Source organism: Balaenoptera ricei, chromosome 14 (genome assembly GCF_028023285.1).
Source record: "Balaenoptera ricei isolate mBalRic1 chromosome 14, mBalRic1.hap2, whole genome shotgun sequence".
Lineage (NCBI taxonomy): Eukaryota > Metazoa > Chordata > Mammalia > Artiodactyla > Balaenopteridae > Balaenoptera > Balaenoptera ricei.
In genome coordinates this window covers 26,782,797-26,803,883 of record NC_082652.1, presented here as the reverse complement: position 1 = coordinate 26,803,883, position 21,087 = coordinate 26,782,797, and the positions used below count along the sequence as shown (strand labels likewise).

General features: G+C 52.3%; 2 protein-coding genes across 4 annotated transcripts in view; one reads left to right on the top strand and one right to left on the bottom strand.

Annotated features, from left to right (window-relative positions):
* Window positions 1-14,962, top strand: part of UBE2L3 (ubiquitin conjugating enzyme E2 L3) — a 44,151-nt gene extending 29,189 nt beyond the window's left edge. Inside the window, exons 3-4 of the mRNA XM_059894347.1 lie at window positions 7,858-8,044; window positions 12,505-14,962. Coding sequence (XP_059750330.1) covers window positions 7,858-8,044; window positions 12,505-12,659 — 342 coding nt within the window. The 3' untranslated portion in view covers window positions 12,660-14,962. The remainder of the gene's footprint in view (window positions 1-7,857; window positions 8,045-12,504) is intronic.
* A 2,650-nt stretch (window positions 14,963-17,612) lies between these two features.
* On the bottom strand, window positions 17,613-19,504 carry YDJC (YdjC chitooligosaccharide deacetylase homolog). Of its 3 annotated transcripts, none has more exons than XM_059894157.1 (5): window positions 19,267-19,504; window positions 18,987-19,179; window positions 18,724-18,823; window positions 18,470-18,647; window positions 17,613-18,284 (listed from the first exon to the last, which is right to left on the bottom strand). In XM_059894157.1, the coding sequence occupies exons 1-5, from the start codon at window positions 19,428-19,430 to the stop codon at window positions 17,915-17,917; spliced, it is 1,005 nt and encodes a 334-aa protein (XP_059750140.1). In that variant the 5' UTR covers window positions 19,431-19,504; the 3' UTR covers window positions 17,613-17,914. The 3 variants fall into 3 exon arrangements, with proteins under 3 accessions (XP_059750140.1, XP_059750141.1, XP_059750142.1); XM_059894158.1 differs by having other exon boundaries at window positions 19,020-19,179; XM_059894159.1 differs by having other exon boundaries at window positions 19,012-19,359.
* Window positions 19,505-21,087: the final 1,583 nt, after the last annotated feature.

The window sequence follows — 21,087 nt, the reverse complement described above, 5'->3', positions numbered from 1 at the left end:
TGCACTTACAGGGGTGCTGCTGCTGGTTTTACCTTTTATTGAGAAGGTAAAACATGCACACGTGACAACGTTTCAGTGACAACAGTGTCTTTCTTCTGTCTGTGTCTCTGTCCCTCATTTGTAAAAGGAGCTGGTAAATGCCTGCCTCTCATCAGTGTGTAGTCAGACTGCCCTGGATTTCTTTGCCTTTGGGCTTCAGAAGCACAGACTTGGGAGTCAGCTTTGTACTCCTGAGGCCTTGAGTCTCTAAAGCTGTGTCAATAATTGTTTTTAAAATGAAATTGAGTTTCGTGGAGAGGCCTCGTACCGCCCTGGTGGTCACTCCACCAGCCTGTTGGGAGAGGACGCAGTCTCTCTGCCATCACAGTCTCTGGCCTCTGCACTAGCCCCAAGGCTCACGCACCAACCAGGTTCTGCTGAGCAGAGTGTTTTTGGGAATGAGCCTCAGGTACACCAATCACATCCCATTGCAGAAGCTGCAACTGCCTTTGCCTCCATGCAGGCCATTCCGTCTCACAGCTTCTTTGAGCACCTCGCATGCCCTGGCTCCCCCACCTGGGCTCGGGCCCCAGCCTCTTTCGAGGAGCTTTTGCTCCCCTGTCCTGGGGCTGGGCTGCTCAAAGCCGACAGTTGTTGAGGTAAATACCTGCTTGTTAACTTTCAGAGAGAGAGCCCTCCTCTTCTGCTCGTGAAGCCGTGTGTGCCCCTTCCAACTGGCTCATCCTCCTGCACCTGCGTCTTCCTGACGCTCTCCATTCCGTGGTCTCAGTGAATCACTCCCTCCTCTCCGTTCCCTCCACTCACCATTCATAGTAGTGAGGTCGCTTTTGACTGCAAGTAAGGAAACCCCCCACTTAGTGTGGCTTTGAAAAGGGAAAGTTGCTGCCCCTGACAGAGTCCTGTGGCAGGGGCTCTGGGCTGGCCATCCAGTGGCTCGGCGAGGGGAGAGCACAGACTTGCCTGGGCTTCACGGTTTTCCGGAAGGAAGAGACCGTCTCTTTTTTTCTCTCTCTCTCCTTGAACTTTTTATTTTGAGATAATTGTAGATTTTCATGCAATTGTAGGAAATAACACAGAGATTCCCCAGTAGCCTTCACCTGTTGTGCAACTGTAGTGCAGTGCTATAACCAGGAAGTGGACCCTGATCAGTCCACCAACCCCATTCAGACTTCTCCAGCGGTGACACGTGTGTGTGTGTGTAGTTTGGTGTGACCAAAAACAAAGACGCCCATCCCAGGGGCCCGCCACAGACCCCTCACTCCTCATTATCCAGAACCAGGACACGTGGCCACCCCTGGTCTGTCACTGGCCGAGGTGTGGGCAGTACCATGATGGACTGTGCTGTCCGAAAGGAGTATACTGCAAGCCACAGCCATGCTTTTAAATTTTCCAGAACTCCCATTAAAAATGAAAATGAGGGAATTCCCCGGCGGTCCAGTGGTTGGGACTCAGCGCTTTCACTGCTGAAGGCCCGAGGAGGGTGTGGGTTGGATCCCTGGTCGGGGAACTAACATCGAAGGAAGGAAGGGAGGGAAGGAAAGAGGGAAGAAGGGAGGGCGGAAGGAAGGAAGGAAGGGAATGAAACAGGTGGAATTCACTTTGTAAGTATTTTACTTAATACAATATATTAAAAATATTCTTCTACATGTAATCAATATAAATAATTATTAACAAAATAGTTTATTCTTTTTGTTTGCACAGAGTCTCAAATCCAGGTGGTATTTTACGCTTATAGCACATCTAAATTCGGAAGAGTACTGTTTCAAGTACACAATAGGCACTTGGGCTGGTGGCCACCATATTGGACGGGACAGGTGTAGACCAGTCAGAATTTACCCCTGGTTCACAATGAGGGGGCAGCGTGGATGGAAACAAAACTGGGATTTTGCCAGCAAGGAGACGGCGGGGAGCAGCCGTTGGCTGGACAGTCCGTTGGGGTCAGCTGTGGTCCAGCCCCCCTCTCTTTGGGGCTCCTCAGAGGGCTAATTCTGCTTTATAACTGGTGGTGTGGGTGTCATCTCAGCGAGTTCTGGTTCAGGCAGAGACCTTTATCTGTTTCCCTCCCACTTCCTGTCCCTAGCACTGTGCATTACACAGAGTAGGCGCCCCACAAACAGTCTGTAAGTTATTGAATTTGTAGTTCTCAGAGAGCCTTGGAAACTACATTTTGGTGTGTGCAGGTGGATTATTCGTGCAGGGTTGTCTCTGTTTCTTGTTCATTAGATGCCAGTAGCCACCTTTGTCATTGGGACAACCTCAGGCATTTCTAAACCTCTCCAGGAGGGACAACACTGTCCTCAGTCGAAAACCCTGTTTCTGAGTTAGCTTTGATTTCCTTTTTAACAGTTTCATTGAGAGTCACAAACCCTGCATTTCGTGCATTTAAAGTGTACAATTATTCAATGGCTGTTAGTATATTTGCAGAGTTGTTTCTCCATCACCACAATTTTAGAACATTTTTTATTACTCCTCAAAGAAACCTCCCCTTGTTAGCATCACCCCCAGTCCCCCAGGCGTAGGCAACCACAGATCTACTTTGTAGATTTAGCTGTCCTGTATATTTCATATAAATGGAATCATATAATACATGACCTTTTGTGTCTGGCTTCTTTCCTTAGCATAATATTTTCAAGGTTTATCCATGTTGTAGCATGTATTCGTACTTCATTCGTTTTTATTGCCAAATAATATTCTGTTGTAATGGCTATATTATAGTTTACTTATCCATTCACCAGTTGATAGGTATTTGGGTTGTTTCCACTCTGGCTATTATGAATGATGTTGCTATGAACATTCGTGAACAGGATTTTATGTCGACATGTGTTTTCATTTCTTTAGGATATTTAGGAGTGGGGTTGTGGGTCCTGTGGTCGCTTTATGTTTTTGGTAAGGAAGCGTTTGGGTCCAGACACTTCACAAGTGCAGCAAGTTCTCGCCCGGCAACGGGAAGGGAGTAAGGAAATTGTGCCGCGTCTGATGGTGGAATACGCTGCAGCCCTAGCGAAGGCCTGGGCACGCCGAGGGCAGGCGAGGGGGTGCTGCCAGCAGCAAACCGCATGCGTGTGTGTGCAGGAGTGCCGCGTGCCAGGGCGCTGGCCCACACCGCATGTTTTCTACAACAGACAAGGAATTCTCCGACGTTAGTAGCTCTGCAGCTGGGTCTTAGAAAGCGAAGTGTGATCGTCTCTCCGTGTGGGCGGGCACAGGCTGTGCGGCCAAGAGCACCACCCTCCCAGAATCCGGATCCCTTGACCAAGGAGCGTGCTGACCGCTGTGCACCGCAGGCTGTGTCTTGGACGCGCTCAGCCCTTATCCTGGGGTGGAATGTCTAGTACTACTTTTTTGGTGTGACTGTTATATTTCTATGAGAAATAACAATAAAGCTACTTCTTTTCTTGAAGGGAAGGTGAATCATGCCGTGAAAGGTGCCCATGAGTTCAGAGGAGGGAAGTTCCTGTGGAATTCCGTTTTATTGGAGACAGCAATTTTTTTTTGTCTTTGAAATATTCAGCGTGCTTTATTGGGTTTTTAAGAAATCATTTTGAAACTTAGTGACCAACCTAATTTCTTTAGTTTTTTTCGTTGTAATTTATTTTACGGAAGTGTAGTTGATTTGCAATGTTGTGTTAGTTTCTGGTGTACAGTAAAGTGATTCAGTTATATACATGTATGTATTCTTTTTCATATTCTTTTCCATTATGGTTTAGAGATTGTGATTTTAAATTTAGGTATAATTCAGAGGGTAGTTTGGTCATGAAAGATTGGAAAATCTGTTCTAAAAATACTTCCACAAATGTTTATTTTCAAAGAGAAAACGATGGAATTTTTTAATGTCAGAGTATTCATTGATAAAGAGCTGTACTGTGAAAAGTCCTACGAACCCTATTGTTGGAAACAGTACAAAGAGGTCATCTTCAGAAAGCAAGAGTTAGCAGACGATGACTCTGCTCACTGCGCAGACGTGGTAATTCAGGCAACCACGAAGAGATAAGAGAGAATGAACACTTAACAGTTACAGAGAGTGAGAAGACACAGTCTGTGCTCAGAGGCCAGGAGCTTTTCCTGCCTTTCGACCAGGCCCTCTAGTGGACTGTGAAGGTTAGAGCGCAGGGAAGCCCACCTTCCCGTCCCTGTGTAACTGGACCCCAGGGCACGCAGCCTGAGGGTGGGTCTGGGCCAGGCCTGGGTAGACATCCTCAGGGCAGCCACGCCGGGCTGTGTTCCTTGTGGGTGAAGGGTTACCCCGCGGAAAGGACACTGCTGAGGGGTCTCCACTGGCCGACACACGTGGTCGATCATCAGTGGATCCATCCAGGAGCTGCCTGTCCACATCAGTCCAGCCACGAGTCCCGTGTGGTGTCAGATCGCCAGCTGAGCATGCGCCACAGGGACTTGGTGTGGCTGCTGTCCAGGTCAGGGAGTGGCTGCTAGAGAGCTGTGTGGTGTCCTCCCTGAGCCCCAGGGAGAGCTGCCACAATGGTGACACAAAACTGTGACTGATGTACGATGGTGGAAGGACTCTGGGTCTTCAGTGGATTAAGAGATGCGTGGGGTGCGGTGGGGTCTCGGGGTTCCTGAAGGTTGCCCTGGGGAGGAAAGACCCGGCTTGCCTGCAGGCCAGGAGTGGACCCGTGGGGGAAAGGCCCAAGGCGTTTGGAGGAGCCTCCTCTTGGTCTTAGTTTCTCCAAAGTGGCTTTGTGCCTGGGGAGGGTGGGGTGAGAGCCGGGAGGGGCGGGGGGGAGCCAAGGTTTGCACTGTCCTTGCGGGTAGCCCTCCATGGCTTGTGGTGAGGACCGTCTGAGGCAAATTTCTGAAATTTTGAATACTATTTTTCTACCACAAAGCCGTGTTTTCTCATTGAGGCCCCTTCTAGTTTCTGCGCTGCCTTCACACAGAATAAGTTTAGCTCTAATGTGTGGAAAACTCACGTGTGGCACTTAGGCCTTTATCCATAGGGTAGGTCCTGTGTTGAATTTTTGCACACCCCCTTCCACACAAATCCCTGGGGTTTTGGAGCCACTCCTTTGGTCACCCCGAGCCCTGGACGGGGACAGAGTCTCTGAGGAGTTAAGACACGTTCCCTGGGTGGCGAGAGGCTCAGCCTGTCCTGTCTCCCGTAGTGAGAGAGCTGCTTCTCCTGACTTTTTGCCCGTGTGCAGCATGCAACGTGGGTGGCTCCTACCTCAGAGTCACCCCCACATGACGGATGTTGGGGAATGTCCCGGGCTTGCCTGGCTGGCCTGGCCCGTCCTTGTCTCCAGCTCCTGGCACGTGGCCCAGCATGCGGCGGGCCCCAGGTGGTTGGTCAGTCCTGGGTGATGGTTGAACACATCTGGTGGGTCTCAGCAGCCAGGGTCATCCAGGAAGGCTCTTTCCATGGCTGAAGCAGGTCCCTTCTTAAAACCCCGAAGCAAAATCTCCGCGTCCCCTTGGGCTCCTTGGTAATGGTGAGTCTAGCTCTCCTAGGTAGTGAGCAGTCAGGACAAGGCCTGGGAGGAGTCCGCTGCCACTTTAACTTCTGGACAGTGTTCTAGACAATTCTGTGTTCCCTAAAGAAGGGATTAGGGAAGGTTTTGTTGGGGTGAAAATGATTTCCCGGTCCAGCCATGGCCCACCCCATCCCGGGTGTGCGTGGGTCTGTCTCCTCACCCAGGTGCAGCGCCTGCGGTGTTGACATCTCCTCCCTCACCTGCCCCTGAGGCACCACCTTCCTGACGCGCTTCCCGTAGGTTCATCTTCCGACCGCGGATCCAGCTGCTTGATTGGGTGGTTCAGACCCCTAAACTCGGCCCCAGCCTCCTGTCTTGCTCCATGCTGTCCCCTCCAAGCCCCTGCCGTCCTAGTTTTTAGTCCTCTCTGCTGGGAAGGCCTCTCCCACCTCTCAGCCTTCCTTAATTTTACCCTTCTTGGGTGGGGATAGACCAGGGGACAGTGTGGGGACCTGGCCTGTGCCAGCCTCACTCCCCAGCAGAGGACTCCTATTTGCTGGAGAATATCTTGTTACGCTGGGGCTTGAGGAGGCAGCGCTGTGCATTCCTGGGCACTCAGTGAAGCTGGGCCTCCTTTGAGTGGGCTGGGACCCCGGAGAGCTGGAGTCCGGGGCCGGGAGGCCGCAGACTGGAGGGCTGGCTCACCTCTGGACGTGGAGGCAGAGCTGGAGAGAGGCTGGCCTCTTTCTCTCGAGGCATCTCTCAGAGGCTCCTGGGCCATCAGTGTGCAGGCCCTGAGGGATAGATCTCTGAGTGGCCCTAAGGACACAGGGGTGGGGCATGGTTCTGGCCCTGCCTGGCGACCAGCTAGGGGCCAGCTCAGCTCCTCAGGGGCCAGCCGTCCAGCTGAGTGCTGGCTTTATTCTGGAGTTGTGGCCACCTCTTTGGCCTTTCAGCACTGGGTTGGGTTGTTATTTACCCCTGGTATAACTCTTCATACCTTCAAAAAAGATAAAGAGATATTTGCAAAAGACATTATCTGAAAAAGGGCTGTTAACCCCAAATACACAAAGAACTCTTAAAACTCAATAACAAGAAAACAAAGAACCTGATTTTAAAATGGGCCAGGGACTTCCCTGGTGGCACAGTGGTTAAGAATACACCTGCCAATGCAGGGGACACGGGTTCGAGCCCTGGTCCGGGAAGATCCCACATGCCACGGAGCAACTAAGCCCGTGTGCCACAACTACTGAAGTCCATGCACCTAGAGCCCGTGCTCCGCAACAAGAGAAGCCACCACAATGAGAAGCCCGTGCACCGCAAAGAAGAACAGCCTTCACTCACCGCAACTAGAGAAAGCCCGCGTGCAGCAGCAAAGACCCAACGCAGCCAAAAATAAATAAATAAATTTATTAATAATAATAATAAAATGGTTCAAAAATCTGAACAGACTTCTTACCAAAGAAGACATACAGATAGCAAATAAGCATATGAAAAGGTAGTCAACACCATATCATTAAGGAATTGCAAATTAAAACTATGGGATACAACTACACACCTGTCAGATTGGTGGAAATCCAGAACGCTGACAACACCAAATGCTGGCGAGGATGTGGAGCAACAGGAACCGTCATCAGTGCTGGTGGGAATGCAGAACGGTGGAGCCACTTTGGAAGATAGATTGGTGATTTTTTACAAAACTAAGCATACCCTTAACCTACAATCGTGCTCCTTAGTATTTACCCAAAGGAGATGAAAATATATGTCCACACAGAAACCTGCACACGGATGTGGATAGCAGCTTTATTCATTAATTGCCAAAAGCAACCAGGCTGACCTTCAGGAAGTGAATGGATAAACTGTACATCGAGACAATGGATTAATATTCAGTGACAAAAAGAAATGATCTAACAAGCCACAGAGGAACCTTAAATGCATATTACTAAGTGAAAGGAGCCAGTCTGAAAGGGCTGCATACTGCATGATTCCAACCACAGGGTATAATACTTTATAAAACCCATTCAATGTCCAGCACCGAGAGTGAGCCCTGCTGTAGACTGTGGACTGTGGGTGATGATGTGTTGGTGTCGGTTCATCACCTGTAACACGTGTACCACTCTGGTGAGGGAGGCTGTGTGTGTGTAGGAGTTCTGTACTGTCCTCTCAGTTTTGCTGTAAACCTAAAACTACTCAAAAAAAATAAAGTCTATTAAAAAAAAAAGGTAAAGAAGCCAGGGCGTCCATCTCAGACCCTTTCACAGTTTAGCAGACATGTTGCTCTAGAAATACAGATTGATTGTTGTTCCCCTGAAGGTGACAAGGCTTCAGTTGATACAACCTCTTGAAACAAATTAATTTTTCCAGTGAACAATTAGAACATTCCTGTCTCAGCTACAGGTTCACTCCGCCCTCTTTCCTTTCCCTCCAGGACAACCCTCCGTATGATAAAGGGGCCTTCAGAATTGAAATCAACTTTCCAGCAGAGTACCCATTCAAACCACCGAAGATCACATTTAAAACGAAGATCTATCACCCGAACATTGACGAAAAGGGGCAGGTCTGTCTGCCGGTAATTAGTGCTGAAAACTGGAAGCCAGCAACCAAAACTGACCAAGGTAAGGCGTCTCCTCGTGTCTTCTGGGGACACTGCTGCGGGCAGGGCCTTCTAGGTCCCTTCTGACACCACGTCGCACGGAGTCCAGAGAAATCCTATAGCACTGACCACCGTGTCCACAGAAGGCTGCTGTGGTCCTGCTGTCCCATGGGCTTGGCACATCTCAGCTAAGCTTCAACCCACACAGGTGTTCTTGTGCTCGCAGCCCAAGGGGGACCCGCGCAGACAGACCAGCCCAGCGCTCGCTCCCAGTGTAGGGAGGGGTGTGATCCTGTCCCTGGGAGTGTTCGTGAGGATTGTGGGCTGCCTGCAGGGGGGGGATGTGGTCTCACACAGCAGTTAGCACGTGGACTCAGACTGGAAGGGGGAAGGGAGGGTGTTGAGGGCCTGCGGGCTTGAGCCGGAGCCATGTGGCAGGCCACAGGATGCTGGGGCTCACTGGGGTGTCTTGGGAGGGCACGGCCAGACTTGAGGGCAGTGTGCCCACGTGAAAGCACACGGTCAGCCTTAGCGGGCCTGGAACTCCCTGTGTGTCCCTGGGTCTGGATGCCCTCATTTTTCTGGGAAAAGTACTTGATTCACTACTGTGGTCACCCCTCTCTTTTCCCCGGCAGGTGACTAAACTTTGTTATAGACTGTGTCTAGTTTTTATCCTTAATTCTAGAATTTTCTTTTGCAATCCTAACCTCATATTTTTGGTGGCTTTATTGTAAGTAACCCCCTGAACCACTTACGGTCTTTTTAGGTTAAGGAGAATGGATGAGGCTGGAATTTGAGAGGCTGCAGGTGTTGTTTTTTTTTTTTTTGGTGACTGATATAAACAGTCATTTTCCAGTGGAACCCCTGAAAGACTCACTGAAACAGTCACCATGAAAGGCATCCACCAGGCTCCCACAGCTGAGCAGCAGAAAGCAGTGGGTACCAAGCGTGGAGTCACAGTGGAGGGGTCTCCAGGGGGCTTGGTGCTTGGTCGTGCACAAGCTGATGTCTGTAAAAGATTGACAGAGTTGTTCGTAAGCACACAAACTCCTAGCTCTGTGTGGGAACCTGCAGTTGCTGCATTTGCTCAGGCGGCCAGACCACAGAGAGTTACGGGTCTCCTCCCTCACCTGAGAACTGGGCGCAGGTACCTGTGCTCTGCCCCTCTCACGGGGCAGGCTGCCCAAGAGGGCCGTGGCAGCACCGGTCCTGTTTTCAGCTTCAGGTCTCGGTGAGCAGCCAACATGCTCTGCTTTTCCAGGTTGTGGGTGATTTTTTCAAATAGTCAGATAAACCTGAGAGGTTTTTCATTCTTTTGTACTTGTTGACTTAGGTTTTGAAGATAAAACTTTTATCTTAAACACGGTGCTGTTCTACATGCAGCACCGGGCAGAATTGCTATTTTGTGATGGGAGACAGGGTTTCTCTCTAGATCATTCTGTAGATTCGTCCGGCATGGCCTTGAGCTTATCCTCATACACTTCAGGAATGTTGTCCCTGGCACTTGACACCGTGTCTCCCGTGTTTCAGTTACCTGTTACTGTATTACAAACCATCTCAAAACTTAGTGGCTTAAATTAACAACAGTTTATTATTTCTCATTCTGTAGGTTGACTGGGCTCAGCTGGGTGATTCTATAGCTGGTCATTCCTGGGGTCACTCATGGTTCACTATAATTCAGCATTCACCGCAACTTTTTAGTGGATAACTACTGTAAATAATGAGAAGCAGCAGTATATGGAATGTCCAGAATAGGCAGATCTATAGTCAGAAAGGAGGTTAATGTTTGTCTGGGGCTGGGGGAGGGGTCTAGGAAGTGATTACTAAGGAGAGTGGGTATTCTTTTGGGGATAATGAAAACGTTCTGGAGTTAGATTATGGTCGTGTCACACGATTTTGTGAATACACTAAAAACAACTGAATTGTATACTTCTCAGAGAGTTTATTTTTTGGTATGTGAATTAAATCTCAATTTTTAAAAAGAAAGTAAAGAAGCATTAAAAATTGGGCAAAAATAGGAGAAAAGTCAAGAAACAAGGCAAACCTGTATCATACAGAAAGGTGGTAAGAGTTGGCAATAATAACAATAACCAGAAGAAGGGATGTAAAAACAGAGTTTTCCTCAGCAGTGTGTCTGGCTCTGGTACGTATCTAGCAACAGAGCAAGGGCTTTGTTTGGTGGTGAAAGAGATTCGCCATATGAAATACAGTCAGTAAGGAAGCCTGTATAATACTGACCTCTATACGAACCAAACAACACAGCAACAAAATTATATAAACAGAAAAGTCAGATTCATAAATCAAATGTTTTAGTCCCCGCATACCCATTTGCTGTCTTATAACAAATCAAGTAGATAAACTTTAGAAAGAGGACTCAAATACAATAAACAGGATAAGATTAATAAACTTACCCTTCATAGTACAATCCATGGAAGACCACTGCATTGTACGCCTTCATGTATGGGGGAAGGTATGGGTCACATTTTACTCTGTGGGAATGGAGCCCACTGGGTCCCCATGAAAAGGGGCAAGTTACAGATACGGTTTACATCCTCCATCACGAACTGTCAGAAAGAATAAAAACAAGGAAATTTTCTAGACTTTAGTCTCTGATCATATACAGTGAGAAAGGAGGTAAGTTTTGATAATGTTTTTAAGCCCCTACATTTTGGAGGGGGAAAGATCCTTCTGAGTAGCATTTGGGTCAAGGAAGAGATCAAGAAGCCAGGGCTCGATCATTTGTAAAACATAATGAGTGTGCCCCCCTGTATGTGAAAGTGATGGATGGGGCCGTGGTTGTGGTTTGGAAAGCGTGGTAGCTGTCGGTGTTCTCACTGTGGAAACAAACGAGCTCAGCTGGGTTTTCTTACAGTTGAGCTCCCACAGGAATAGAGAAAGAATGAAGCACTCATCAGAACTACTAAGTTAACTTGAAAATATTTAAAGCAAGTTCTCCGAAAAGAATTAGACAAACTGCAAACTTGCGAAGTGAATTATCTTTTGAAAAGCACATCTTAAGGATGAATGTATTTGATGCTAATACATTCGGTATTAAGATGATCATAGTGAGAAGCAGACAGCCTGAGTCTCCATAATGGAGGAAAACTTGAAAACTCATCAGTATCAACTCTGCTACAGAACCATTTCTAATCCTGGAAAAAGATGGGAAGCCGCCTTATAAATGTGCTATAGGGCAAATGTGGTTCAGGTTTCCCAAAAGTTAAGAACAGCAGTCTCACGGCTGACCGTGGTGTGGAGAGTCTTGGAGGGCAGTGGGCTGGGGTGCCTCAGAGATGCTGAGAAAGAGCCACTCGGAAGAGTGTTTGTTCCGGTGGTTGCTTCCCCTGGCCGGGAAGGAGGCAGCATAGGTGCTTATTTCATGTTTATGGATGCGTGCCTTCAGTTTATGGCAAGTGAAAGTGATTTTCCATAAGAGTTACTAATAGTTAACTTTCCTTTAAAAAATATTTTTGATGTGATTTAAAGAAATATATTAAGTAAATAATCACTTAAGCTCCACGTGGATTTGTGACAGACAAGGAGAAATTGGAACAAAAAGCTTTTTTAACCCATTCCTTGTGATGCTGGGGTGAAGAGCGTGGGCTCCCAATAAAGGCACCTGGCATCGGCAGTCCAGAGGAGAGGGGCCTTTTTGCTAGGACAGTGGGGGTGCTGGTCCTGGTGGGGGTTGGGGGGAGTCAGGGGACGTGTGTGGGAAGCCTGGTGGCTGCATGCACCGCACTTCTGAGGAGGCCAGGGGTTCCTGGACCTTCTGTACTTCCCCCTCCCCCACCCTCCACTCCCTCCTGGCCCTCCTCTCCAGGGCTCACTGTCTAGCACATCTGGGCCTGACTGCCCTTTTGGGGAGCATTGTGGAATCCACCCTGAGCCATCCGTGTGAATTCCACCTCTGGAATGGACCATGCAGTGCTGATGAGGGCTACAGCCTCCCAGTGGTTAATGCAGGGTGGTCGAGTGAACCTTTCTTGGCCGTTCAGAAGCTGCTAGGGGTCTTTCAGGATGGGCTCATTATCCATTTACACAGTGCAGGCCTGTCACACACCCTGAACCGAGTGTAGTGCTGGGCACATTGCCCAGTCCCTGCCCTGGAGAAGCTTCACCTGCATGAGAGTGGGGGTGTCAGTGCTGGGCCTGGGTCTCCAAAGTTCAGGAGAGGGGTGAGAGCGACTGGGGACTGGGACATCCCCAGTGCGTCAGTACAGGAAGGCTTCCTGGAGGAGGAGGAGGAGGAAGTGGCATCACTCTGTATGGTTAGTTATATACTGTAGCGCTGGCTGTTTGTCCTCCATCACTTTCTTCTCATCACGGGAATGATGGGTTGAGTGCTGGTGGTTAGAATTTTGCATGAATGGGAGGCCGCTCTGTCTGAGAAGCATATAGATGTTTAATCAGAGCTGTGTTTCTTGCCATGCCCCTTCCAAGGGCCTTCTAACCAGCGGTGCCTTGTCGTTTTCTTGGCAGTCATCCAGTCCCTCATAGCACTGGTGAACGACCCCCAGCCTGAGCACCCGCTCCGGGCTGACCTAGCTGAAGAGTACTCTAAGGACCGTAAAAAATTCTGTAAGAACGCTGAAGAGTTTACAAAGAAATATGGGGAAAAGCGACCTGTGGACTAAAATCTGCCGCGATTGATTCCAGCAAGTGTGAGCAGAGACGCCGAGCAGTGCATTCAGACACCCCACGAAGCAGGACTCTATGGAAAATTGACATGTGCCACCGCCTGGCGTCTGCTTGTGGCAGTTACTAACTTTCTACAGTTTTCTTAATCAAAAGTGGTCTAGGTAACCTGTAAAGAAAGGATTAAAAATTTAAGATGTTCTAGTTCTGCTTTCTTTGTTTTAAAAATCACTGCTTCAGTCTACTTTAAAAGAATGGTGTTTCTTTTGCTGTCCAAATTTATCCAAAATCTTCAATTTACATTTAGCCCATAAGGTTAAAAAAAAGTTGTGGTTCCCCTCTTCCCCTGCTCTTGCAACTCCCACTTTCTTGCATTTAGTTTGTTTTTCACTCACTTCCCCAAACCCAGGCCCCGCCTCCCGCCGGGAGGGGCAGTGGAGGCCTCTTCAGCTCCTCTGCTCCCTTCCTTGGCGTGCGGCCTGGTGTGGGAGTCGGTTAAGATTCTCTTGACTCTGATTTATAATATCCTTTTAAAAAAATTAAAAAACAAGCAAACAACCATCTCCACTCCCACCCCCTCCCAAAAACAAAGCTGTGGAAAGGGAGGCCTAGCTCTGCTGTAAAACTCTGGCTAATGTTACCCCAGTAATGCTGACCAGATTGGCAGACCCTGCTGTCCGTGTCATGATGAACTCCACCTGGACCGGCCTGCTTAGGGAGAACCCCCCAGCACCAGGTCTGCGGCAGCCCCCAGGGGTATGCCAGCCAGAGCACGGTGCACTTGCGGGAGGAATTTTTCACCAGAGAGGCTCCCGAGGCCACAGGTTGCCACTCCTCCCTGCAGCTGTTCTAGAAGATGTCCAGGTCCCTGCGGACAGTGCTAAAGCCAGAGTGTCTACTTGAAATTCCACGCTCACCTGTCACCGACGTGTCCACCCGACGTAGCTCAGAGCTCACCCTCTGCATCCTCAGTGCAGCAGCCCCACCGCGGCCCTTCCTCAGCACGTTTGACCCTCTGGCAGACTCCTGTCACTGGCACCAGCCTGGGGTCGCCGGCGCCCCACTGGCCCTTCCTCTGGAGCATCCAGCCGGCCCAGCCCAGGAACAGGACGGCCTCCCCCTTCCTCTGGACTCATGGCCTTCGCGGAGTCAGGCTCCACGTGAAGCTCACTCAGTAATATCCTTTACATGTTTTATATTGTTTTGACTGCCTTTTTTTGTAGAAATAAAAATTGACCTTAGAATTTATCATCAGTTGAACTTGTAAGGATTTGAATGTTAATGTCTTTTCAAAGCAAGTGGGACTGTCCCTGAAGTAGTAGAATCCTTGTCACTGACACCCAGGGGAAGCCAGTGGTCCAAGCACTGTGTGTTACCACCTCCACTTCTGCCACTGGTGGCTTCCCTTCTGGGCGCTCCAGGGGCTAGATCCTGTGGAGAAGATGACTTAAACTTGGCTCTCTGTTTTAATTTTAGTTCTATAACTTGAGGTCTTTCCAGGCTTGCAGACCTGAGGTGGCTTGTGTGCAGAGGTGGGGTGATGGTGGGTGAGGCCGCATACGTGCAGCCTGCGGCGGGTCTCATGAACGCAACTTCTTTAGTCCCAGGTATGCAAGAGGCACGTTCTGGAGCCTCCCGTGCGCCCGGGCTGGTGAGGGCGCCGGCCAGCACATCCACGTCTGTCTCTTCATTAGCAGAAAGGTGATGATGGACTTTATTTCACTCACACGCAGATTTGTAATAAAATGCCAAATTCTGTCAGAAGCTATCCAGATAAGCCACCATTTGTTCTCGTCGCTTCTCTGAATCCAGAAATATTGCCATTCCTGGGAACTGTCCCATTGCTTCGTATTTCTACCAGCGTAGCTCTGCCCGCCCATCGCCCCTTCCCTTCTCTGCTCACCACCAGGAGGACGTCCACCATGGTCGAAGCCGGCGGCCCCTCAGGGACTTGCATCCCCTGGCATCACAGCCAGGGTTCGCCCATCAGCAGGGGCCTGGCCTCCGAGAGCGGGGTGGTGGGCGGTCCCTCCCTCCGGCTGGGCTCCTGCTCCACCAGCGGGCACTCCCCGAGCCCTCGGGCAGGAGTGAAGCGTGCCAGCAGGCAGCCTTGCTGCTCCGGGGCAGACAGCTGGATCCCCCAGAGCAGGGGAGGGCTGTGATCACCACACCTCCGATGGGCCCCGTGGGAATTCACGCTCCTGCCCGGTCCCCCCGCCCCTCCCCCTATGGTGGGGACTAGGCTTTCTAAGATGCTGCGATCTACTCTGCTGCCCTTAATAAAAATGCTCTCGGACACTCATCTGGTCGTGTGGGTTTCTTCCTTACTGGGGGTGGGCAGTGCCAGTGGCCTGGGGTCTTGTGCAGGTTCTTCTGGCTTCCTCCTCAGGCCTGGCCTCCAGGAGAGGTGCACAGAGGTGTTCTGGCCATGCTGAGGGAAGCAGAAAGGGCTGCAGAGACACCCTTGGGTGTCTGGGGAGGGGAGAGTGACCTCTGTATACGTGTCACCTCAGCCACATTTAACGGAGGAGCAGACTGGGGCCCTGAGGAGGGTGCTGTCTGGAAGGTCAGGGAGCTGGTGAGGGTGTGTCCGAGGGAGGGGCTGGGCCACTTCCTTGAAGAGCTCCAGCTCAAACCCACCTCCGAGTCTCCTGAGTGCAACTGCAACCCTAGTGCTGACTCAGCACCAGGCCAGCCAAGGCCCTGACACTTATTGTCAGCTGAGTCCTCTGCTTGGTGTCTGACACCAGCTGAGACCCTGACAGCTAGGCCTGCAGTCCAAGAGGGAACTTCCTGGGGCAAGTTTCTGGGGCACCAGAAAGCAAGGAGACTGGGGGCCTTCCTTGATCATCAGTGGGGACTCTGCTCGTCCTAGCCCTGTCCTAACTCTCAGGACAGACCCACCGGCACCATTACCCTGCTTTCACAGAGGAGGAAAGTGACTCGGTCAAGGGCCCCTGGCCTGTGCTCTTACAGCCTGGCTCCAGTGCCCTCGCCTCCCACGACTGGCTCCCTTTGAGCCCAGACACAGCCACAGACCCTCCCTAAAGTCTGTGAGACCCTCTCAACTCCCTCCACTCGGTGGCCACCGTCCTCTCGCCTTCCTCACTCTGTTCATTGTTCAGCTCGAGATACGCAATGACTGCATCACCTTGGCCTGGCTTCTGGCGTCCTCCTGCCCCCTGGGGCTCCTCTGGCCAGGGCCCTGGACTTCCCAGTGCCAAGTCCACAGGGGGTGGCCTCAGCCCTGCTCTCGCTGTCTTCCCTTGGCAGCATGTCTGTGCCGCACCCTGCAGGGCTGCACCTGAGCCTCAATCCTCCTGCCGGTCTGCACTGGCTCCTCCTCGCCTGCTTCCTTCATGCACGAGGGGGAACGGCACACCTGCCCCAGGAGCAGAGCTGAAGGTCAGATCTTGCACAGCACAGTGCCTGGCCCAGGCCGCACTTGGTAAACGGCTGTTACCTGGGTGCTGGCAGCCTGGTCTCCTGGGGGTGTTGTGCGGGCTGTCACCAGAGTGGGAGTCTCCTCAACATCACAGAGGCTTTGTCCCCATGCTTTGCTGTGTATTCCCACCCCCCACTGCAGCCCGGTCACATGACTGTCCCTGTGTGTGTACCAGACCGTGAGCTCCTTGCAGGCTGTGTCCCAGCTCCCAGCCCCAGCCTGGCATGGAGCAGATCCTCCGTGCCTGATGAATTGGTGGCTAACAGTAAACCCTGAGCCTGGGCCGTTTTGGGCACAGCAGGTTTTATGTGAAAAATACCCCATCTCCCTGGTGGGATGCCAGTGACCAGCCTCGAAATGGGCCCTCTGCCTTCTTGTCCCCTTCTCTCTGTTCTTCAGTGCCCATGGCCTAGGGCTGGTCTGGGCCCTCATCTCTGCTGCTCCCTCTCTGGCTCCCTGGGTGACAGTGGCCACTCCCACAGCTTCCTCCAACATCTGTGCAGACCCCCCAGTCTCTCCCTTGTCACCCACACCTCTCTCCTGGGCCCCAGAGTCATACAGCCAGCTGTCTCCTCTCAGAACAACAGACCCGCCTCGAGGGAGGTGCCTCTGTGCTTGCTGCCCAGCTCCAGCCAGCAGCTTGTGGGAGCACGGCCAGACTCCAGCGGGCCGGGGCGAGGAGGCCAGGGCCACACTCACAGCCATTCCAGTTCACAGCCCTGGACGAAATGGGGGAGGAAAGGGCCTGCGGCTGGAGAAGTCAAGGTCAGAGGAAGGGTAGGGGTAGAGGATGGAGCCAGAAAGAGGGGGCTGAAGCCACCAGTCAAGGGGATGGGGCCCTACCCTCACCCCTTTAGAAAGTGCAGAGCTCTTTTGGCCCTGGTTCCACGCTTGGTACAGACTAAGGCCCAGTGCATGTTGAGTAAATGAACAGGCAGCTTCACAGCTCTGCTCCCCCACTCCCATCTCTAGGTCTGCAAGATGGGGGCACCGGTGCCTGCACACAGGCATGATGATGTGAGATTACATGAGACAAGAAGGACCACATGGGCTTCCATCTGCTCCCGGCATCGCCTTGATCCAGGCCACAGGAGCCCCGGTCACAGGGCATCTACACATCACCAGGGGTGCCATTTCCGTAGAAGACCATCCCTCCTGGAAAAGCGTAAACACACTCCTGCAAGTTTTCAGGACCTCCTCAGACCCATCCCCTAGGATGGCAAAGGGCTGCTTACTTCGAACAGGTGATGTCTTTAAAGTCAAAACTGAGATTATAATATGCCTCCCAAAAAGTAGCCTAGTGAGACATTCTTCCAACCCCTCACTCCCCTCCTCCTACCCACCCCCACCAAAAGAAAAGAATGAAGAGAGCCTAAGCATGAGCAGCGCCAAAGGTGGAGGCACTGCAGATCTTTTCTGGAACAGTGACCTCGGTGGGCCCCGAAGGAGTTTCGTGTCCTTCTTGTGTCTGGGAAGGTTTCCTGGGCACAGTCTATAAACGCCCAAGTTTACAGGACACGTTACTTTATTAATAACAGCCATCTCTGCCCCATGCACCCAAACAAGGAAGATGCTTACACAGCACTGTGACACCCCCCCCCCCCGACCCAATGCTTGGCAGGCTCCAGGCCCAGAGGTCACGGCTGCCACCTGCAGTCAGAGGGCTTGCAGAAACTCTGCCGCCACTCTGAACCATGAGGACCTGGGCACAGAGGTGGCAGCATCCAGCCCAGGAAGTCACAGCCTGCTCTGGGACCCAGTTCCCTTCCTGGGCACCAAGGGACGTTAATGCTTGGCTGTCTGCCAGGGTCACAGTGGGGAGGGCTCCAGAAAGGTTTCCAGAGTGGCTTCGCTGGGAGTCCCCTCTCCGGGCCTCTTGGAGTCTAGCTCGTGGAGGGCGCAGAGCTGCACGCCGTCCTGGGCAAGCTGAGCCCACAGCACCGGTGCCGTGAGGACACGCAGCTCGTGTAGGCGCTCCCAGGAGCAGGAAAAGGCATCAGGACCCTCACCGCTGCCCCCAGCCGGAGGCACACTCGGATAGCCGGGGTGTGCCATCAGCTCGGCTGTCACTGCGCGTCCAGTGGGTATACCCTCCAGGGCCCTAGCCAGTGCCCCTGACACGTGGTGAGTGGACATGTGCCGGCCACAGGTGCTCAGGCCCACGAAGACATCGGTCCACCTGTAGATACCGGGGCATCAGCGGCACGACTGCAGGGCCGCAATGGGCAGGGGTAGGCCGGGGGTGGGACGGATCTGGGGTGGGGACAACACTGGTCGAAGATGAGAAACGGACACAGCTGCCCAAGGTGAGCGGCCAGCTGGACACACTGGGACTTGGGCCCGGCAGGGGGCAGGGGGCCTTACCGTAGGCCGTGGCGGGCAAAGGGGCCCATGGCGGCGCGGGCGTCTTGCTCCACGGAGCAGGCGAAGGCGCGCGCTGGGGCCTCGAGCCACGTGCAGCCGCCCACCCCGCGCTCCATCGGCAGCCTAGTGAAGCGCACCCCGCAGGCCTGCAGCGCCTCGGCGAACACCTGGCACACTCCTGCGGGCGGGGCAGAGTCAGGGAGAGGCACGTGCAGCAACCCCCCACCCCGGCCTGGGAGCACCAACCCACGCACCTGGGAGCACGTGCACGTGCTGGTGCCCGTCCACGTGAGTAGGGTCCCTGCCCAGTAATTCCCGGAAACGGCTCAACTGGGCCTCCAGCTCTCCTCGAACCTGGAGTAAGAAGGTGATCGGTACATTGAACGTCCGGAAGCAGCTACCCAGGAGGACCCCGTCCATGTGGTCCCCTGTGATCGCCCCTGTGTTTGAACCAGGAAGGCATCCAGAGCCCAATTCTGCGCACGGTACCCTCGGGGCGGAGCTTTGGGGGAGTCACCAAGAGCATCTTCCTGAAGCCGCACCTCCGCACCTGGGGCAAGACCACCTCTCCGGCCGCCACCGCCTCCCGGAATCCCATCTTGCCGAGGAAGAAGCCTTCGGGGCCGAGCAGCGACGAGGCGCCGTGGCGGGCCGGGCCCACGGGGCGGCCCTCGGATAGGTTGGCGTGGAGGCCCGTGGGGATTCGGTGCCTGCGGGCGGAGCGCGAGCGGGAGCATCGGAGGCACGGGGCGGCGGCCCCCAAGCCCGCCCGAACCCTGCAGGGGGCCGCTGCTCACCTGCGGGCCAGCTCAGCCGCGCTCTCGGCGGCCGCGCCGTTGACCAGCAGGGACACGCTGGTCACAGCCCCCGCCAGGAAGGCTTCTACGATGCCCTCGTCGCGCCGCGGGCAGTAACCAAAGTCATCTGCCGTGACCACCAGCCGCACACGGGGCCGGGCCATGGTCCCTCCACCAGCTGTTCGGGACCGTGGGTCTAGGACCGGACAGTCCAGGCCCCGCCCCAGACGCGGCCCGAGGCCCCGCCCCGACGCACGCGCCTGGCGCGCCCGCGCTTTGGCCTTTGTTCTCGCCACCTGCTGGTTCCCGGGATCCCTGCAACCGCCAGCCACCCAAAGTGCCCCGCCCCACCCGGACCGCGGTCCGGTTTATGGCAACGCGAAACTGGCAGTGACTGCAGAAATGTTTAATATGAAAAACGGAAAAATCAAACCTGAAGAAAAAAATCTCTTACCCTCCCCCAAGATCACCACCGTTCACTTTCCGGGTACTGTCTCCCGATATTTTCTCTAAGCAAATAAATACACCCAAGTTTTCTGCTCCTTCACAAAATTTTTGGGTTGTTTTGAGAAGACAATGATCACATCAGTGTTTTCTCATTCTTGTAGTGTTTCATTTTTTTGATAGTGACTGACCTTTTTCATGTTTTTATTAGTTATTTGTATTTCTTCTTTTTCAAATTGCCTATTTGTCTTTTGCTGATTTTCTAAGATGAGGCTTTTTCTTGATTTGTAAAAGCTCTGAACAATAAGAACATGAAAGAAAGAATGTACACCAATGGCTTTGTTTCAGAAAGCATGAGTCCCAGCTTCCATCTCTTGAGCTCTGTGCCAGGCTACAACTTTTACACTCATGACCTCTTTTTTTCCTCTGTGATCTAGAAAAGCTTTCCTTACCAATGACTTTACAAATAATCACCATGGTTGACAGCCAGGGTTTTCATTGTGATGTGGCTGTCTTGATTTTCCCAGTGGAAAGTGCAGTATTTGTATCCAGCCTATGAGGTTGGTCATGTCATTCCTGTTTTACAGATGAGGAAACTGAGGCTGGGAGGGGTAGTGTCTTGCCCTGTGTGACTCTGTGGGGAGCAGTGGAGCTGGGACTGACCTAAGGAGCTCTGGCCTGCCTCTGGTCTGCTCTGGTCCTCTACGCCCTGCTTGCCCCCAGGTCAGGGGCCAAGAGGACAGAGCCGAACTGGAAAATAACAGATAATACCCACCTCCGTGGGGACGTTTGTAAGAATTGGAGGCCTCAAAGAGCCCTTCACCAAGTTTTTGGCATAAGGACTATTGTGTTCAATAGTGGTGATTAAAGTGTGGGATCTCAGCCACTGGGAAGCTGGTCCTGGAAAGGCCAGAGGCCCTGAGGGTCCACTATTGGAAGGAGGAAAGTCACATTTAATGAGCACCTACTGGTATTAGATCATAGGTTAGGGGTGAGCGCCGCAGTTCCTATCTCCAAGGAGCGCGATCTGACAGATAACAACACGGTGTGGCAGAGTCTGGGATGGAGTGTGCCGTAATTCTGTTGGGGGGATGGGCTCTCTGGGAAGGCTTCTCCGAGGAGGTGACACCTGGGGGTCGGGGGGGTTTGCATTAGGAAGGCCTCCGGGGCAGAGAGGGAAAGGAGGGAGAGGAGGTAAAGATTTACAGGGTCTTATCAGGGTGCGGGTGTGTTGTAGGAAGATTTGATGTACTCTCCAAACCCATGTGGAAGGACACTCAGCTCCACTTACAGAGAAGGAGCAGGTGATTAAAGAAGTTGAGTCACACCGGCAGGAAAGAGCAAAGCTAGGAGTTGAAGCTCATCTGTGACTTAGAG

Coding starts and splice junctions, on each gene's coding strand:
- YDJC (XM_059894157.1), bottom strand. CDS start 19,430: ATGGCCCGGCCCCGTGTGCGGCTGGTGGTCACGGCAGATGACTTTGGT. Junction 19,180..19,266: donor GCGGCTGAGCTGGCCCGCAG/GTGAGCAGCGGC, acceptor CTCCGCCCGCAG/GCACCGAATCCCCACGGGCC. Junction 18,824..18,986: donor GCTTCAGGAAGATGCTCTTG/GTGACTCCCCCA, acceptor TTCTTACTCCAG/GTTCGAGGAGAGCTGGAGGC.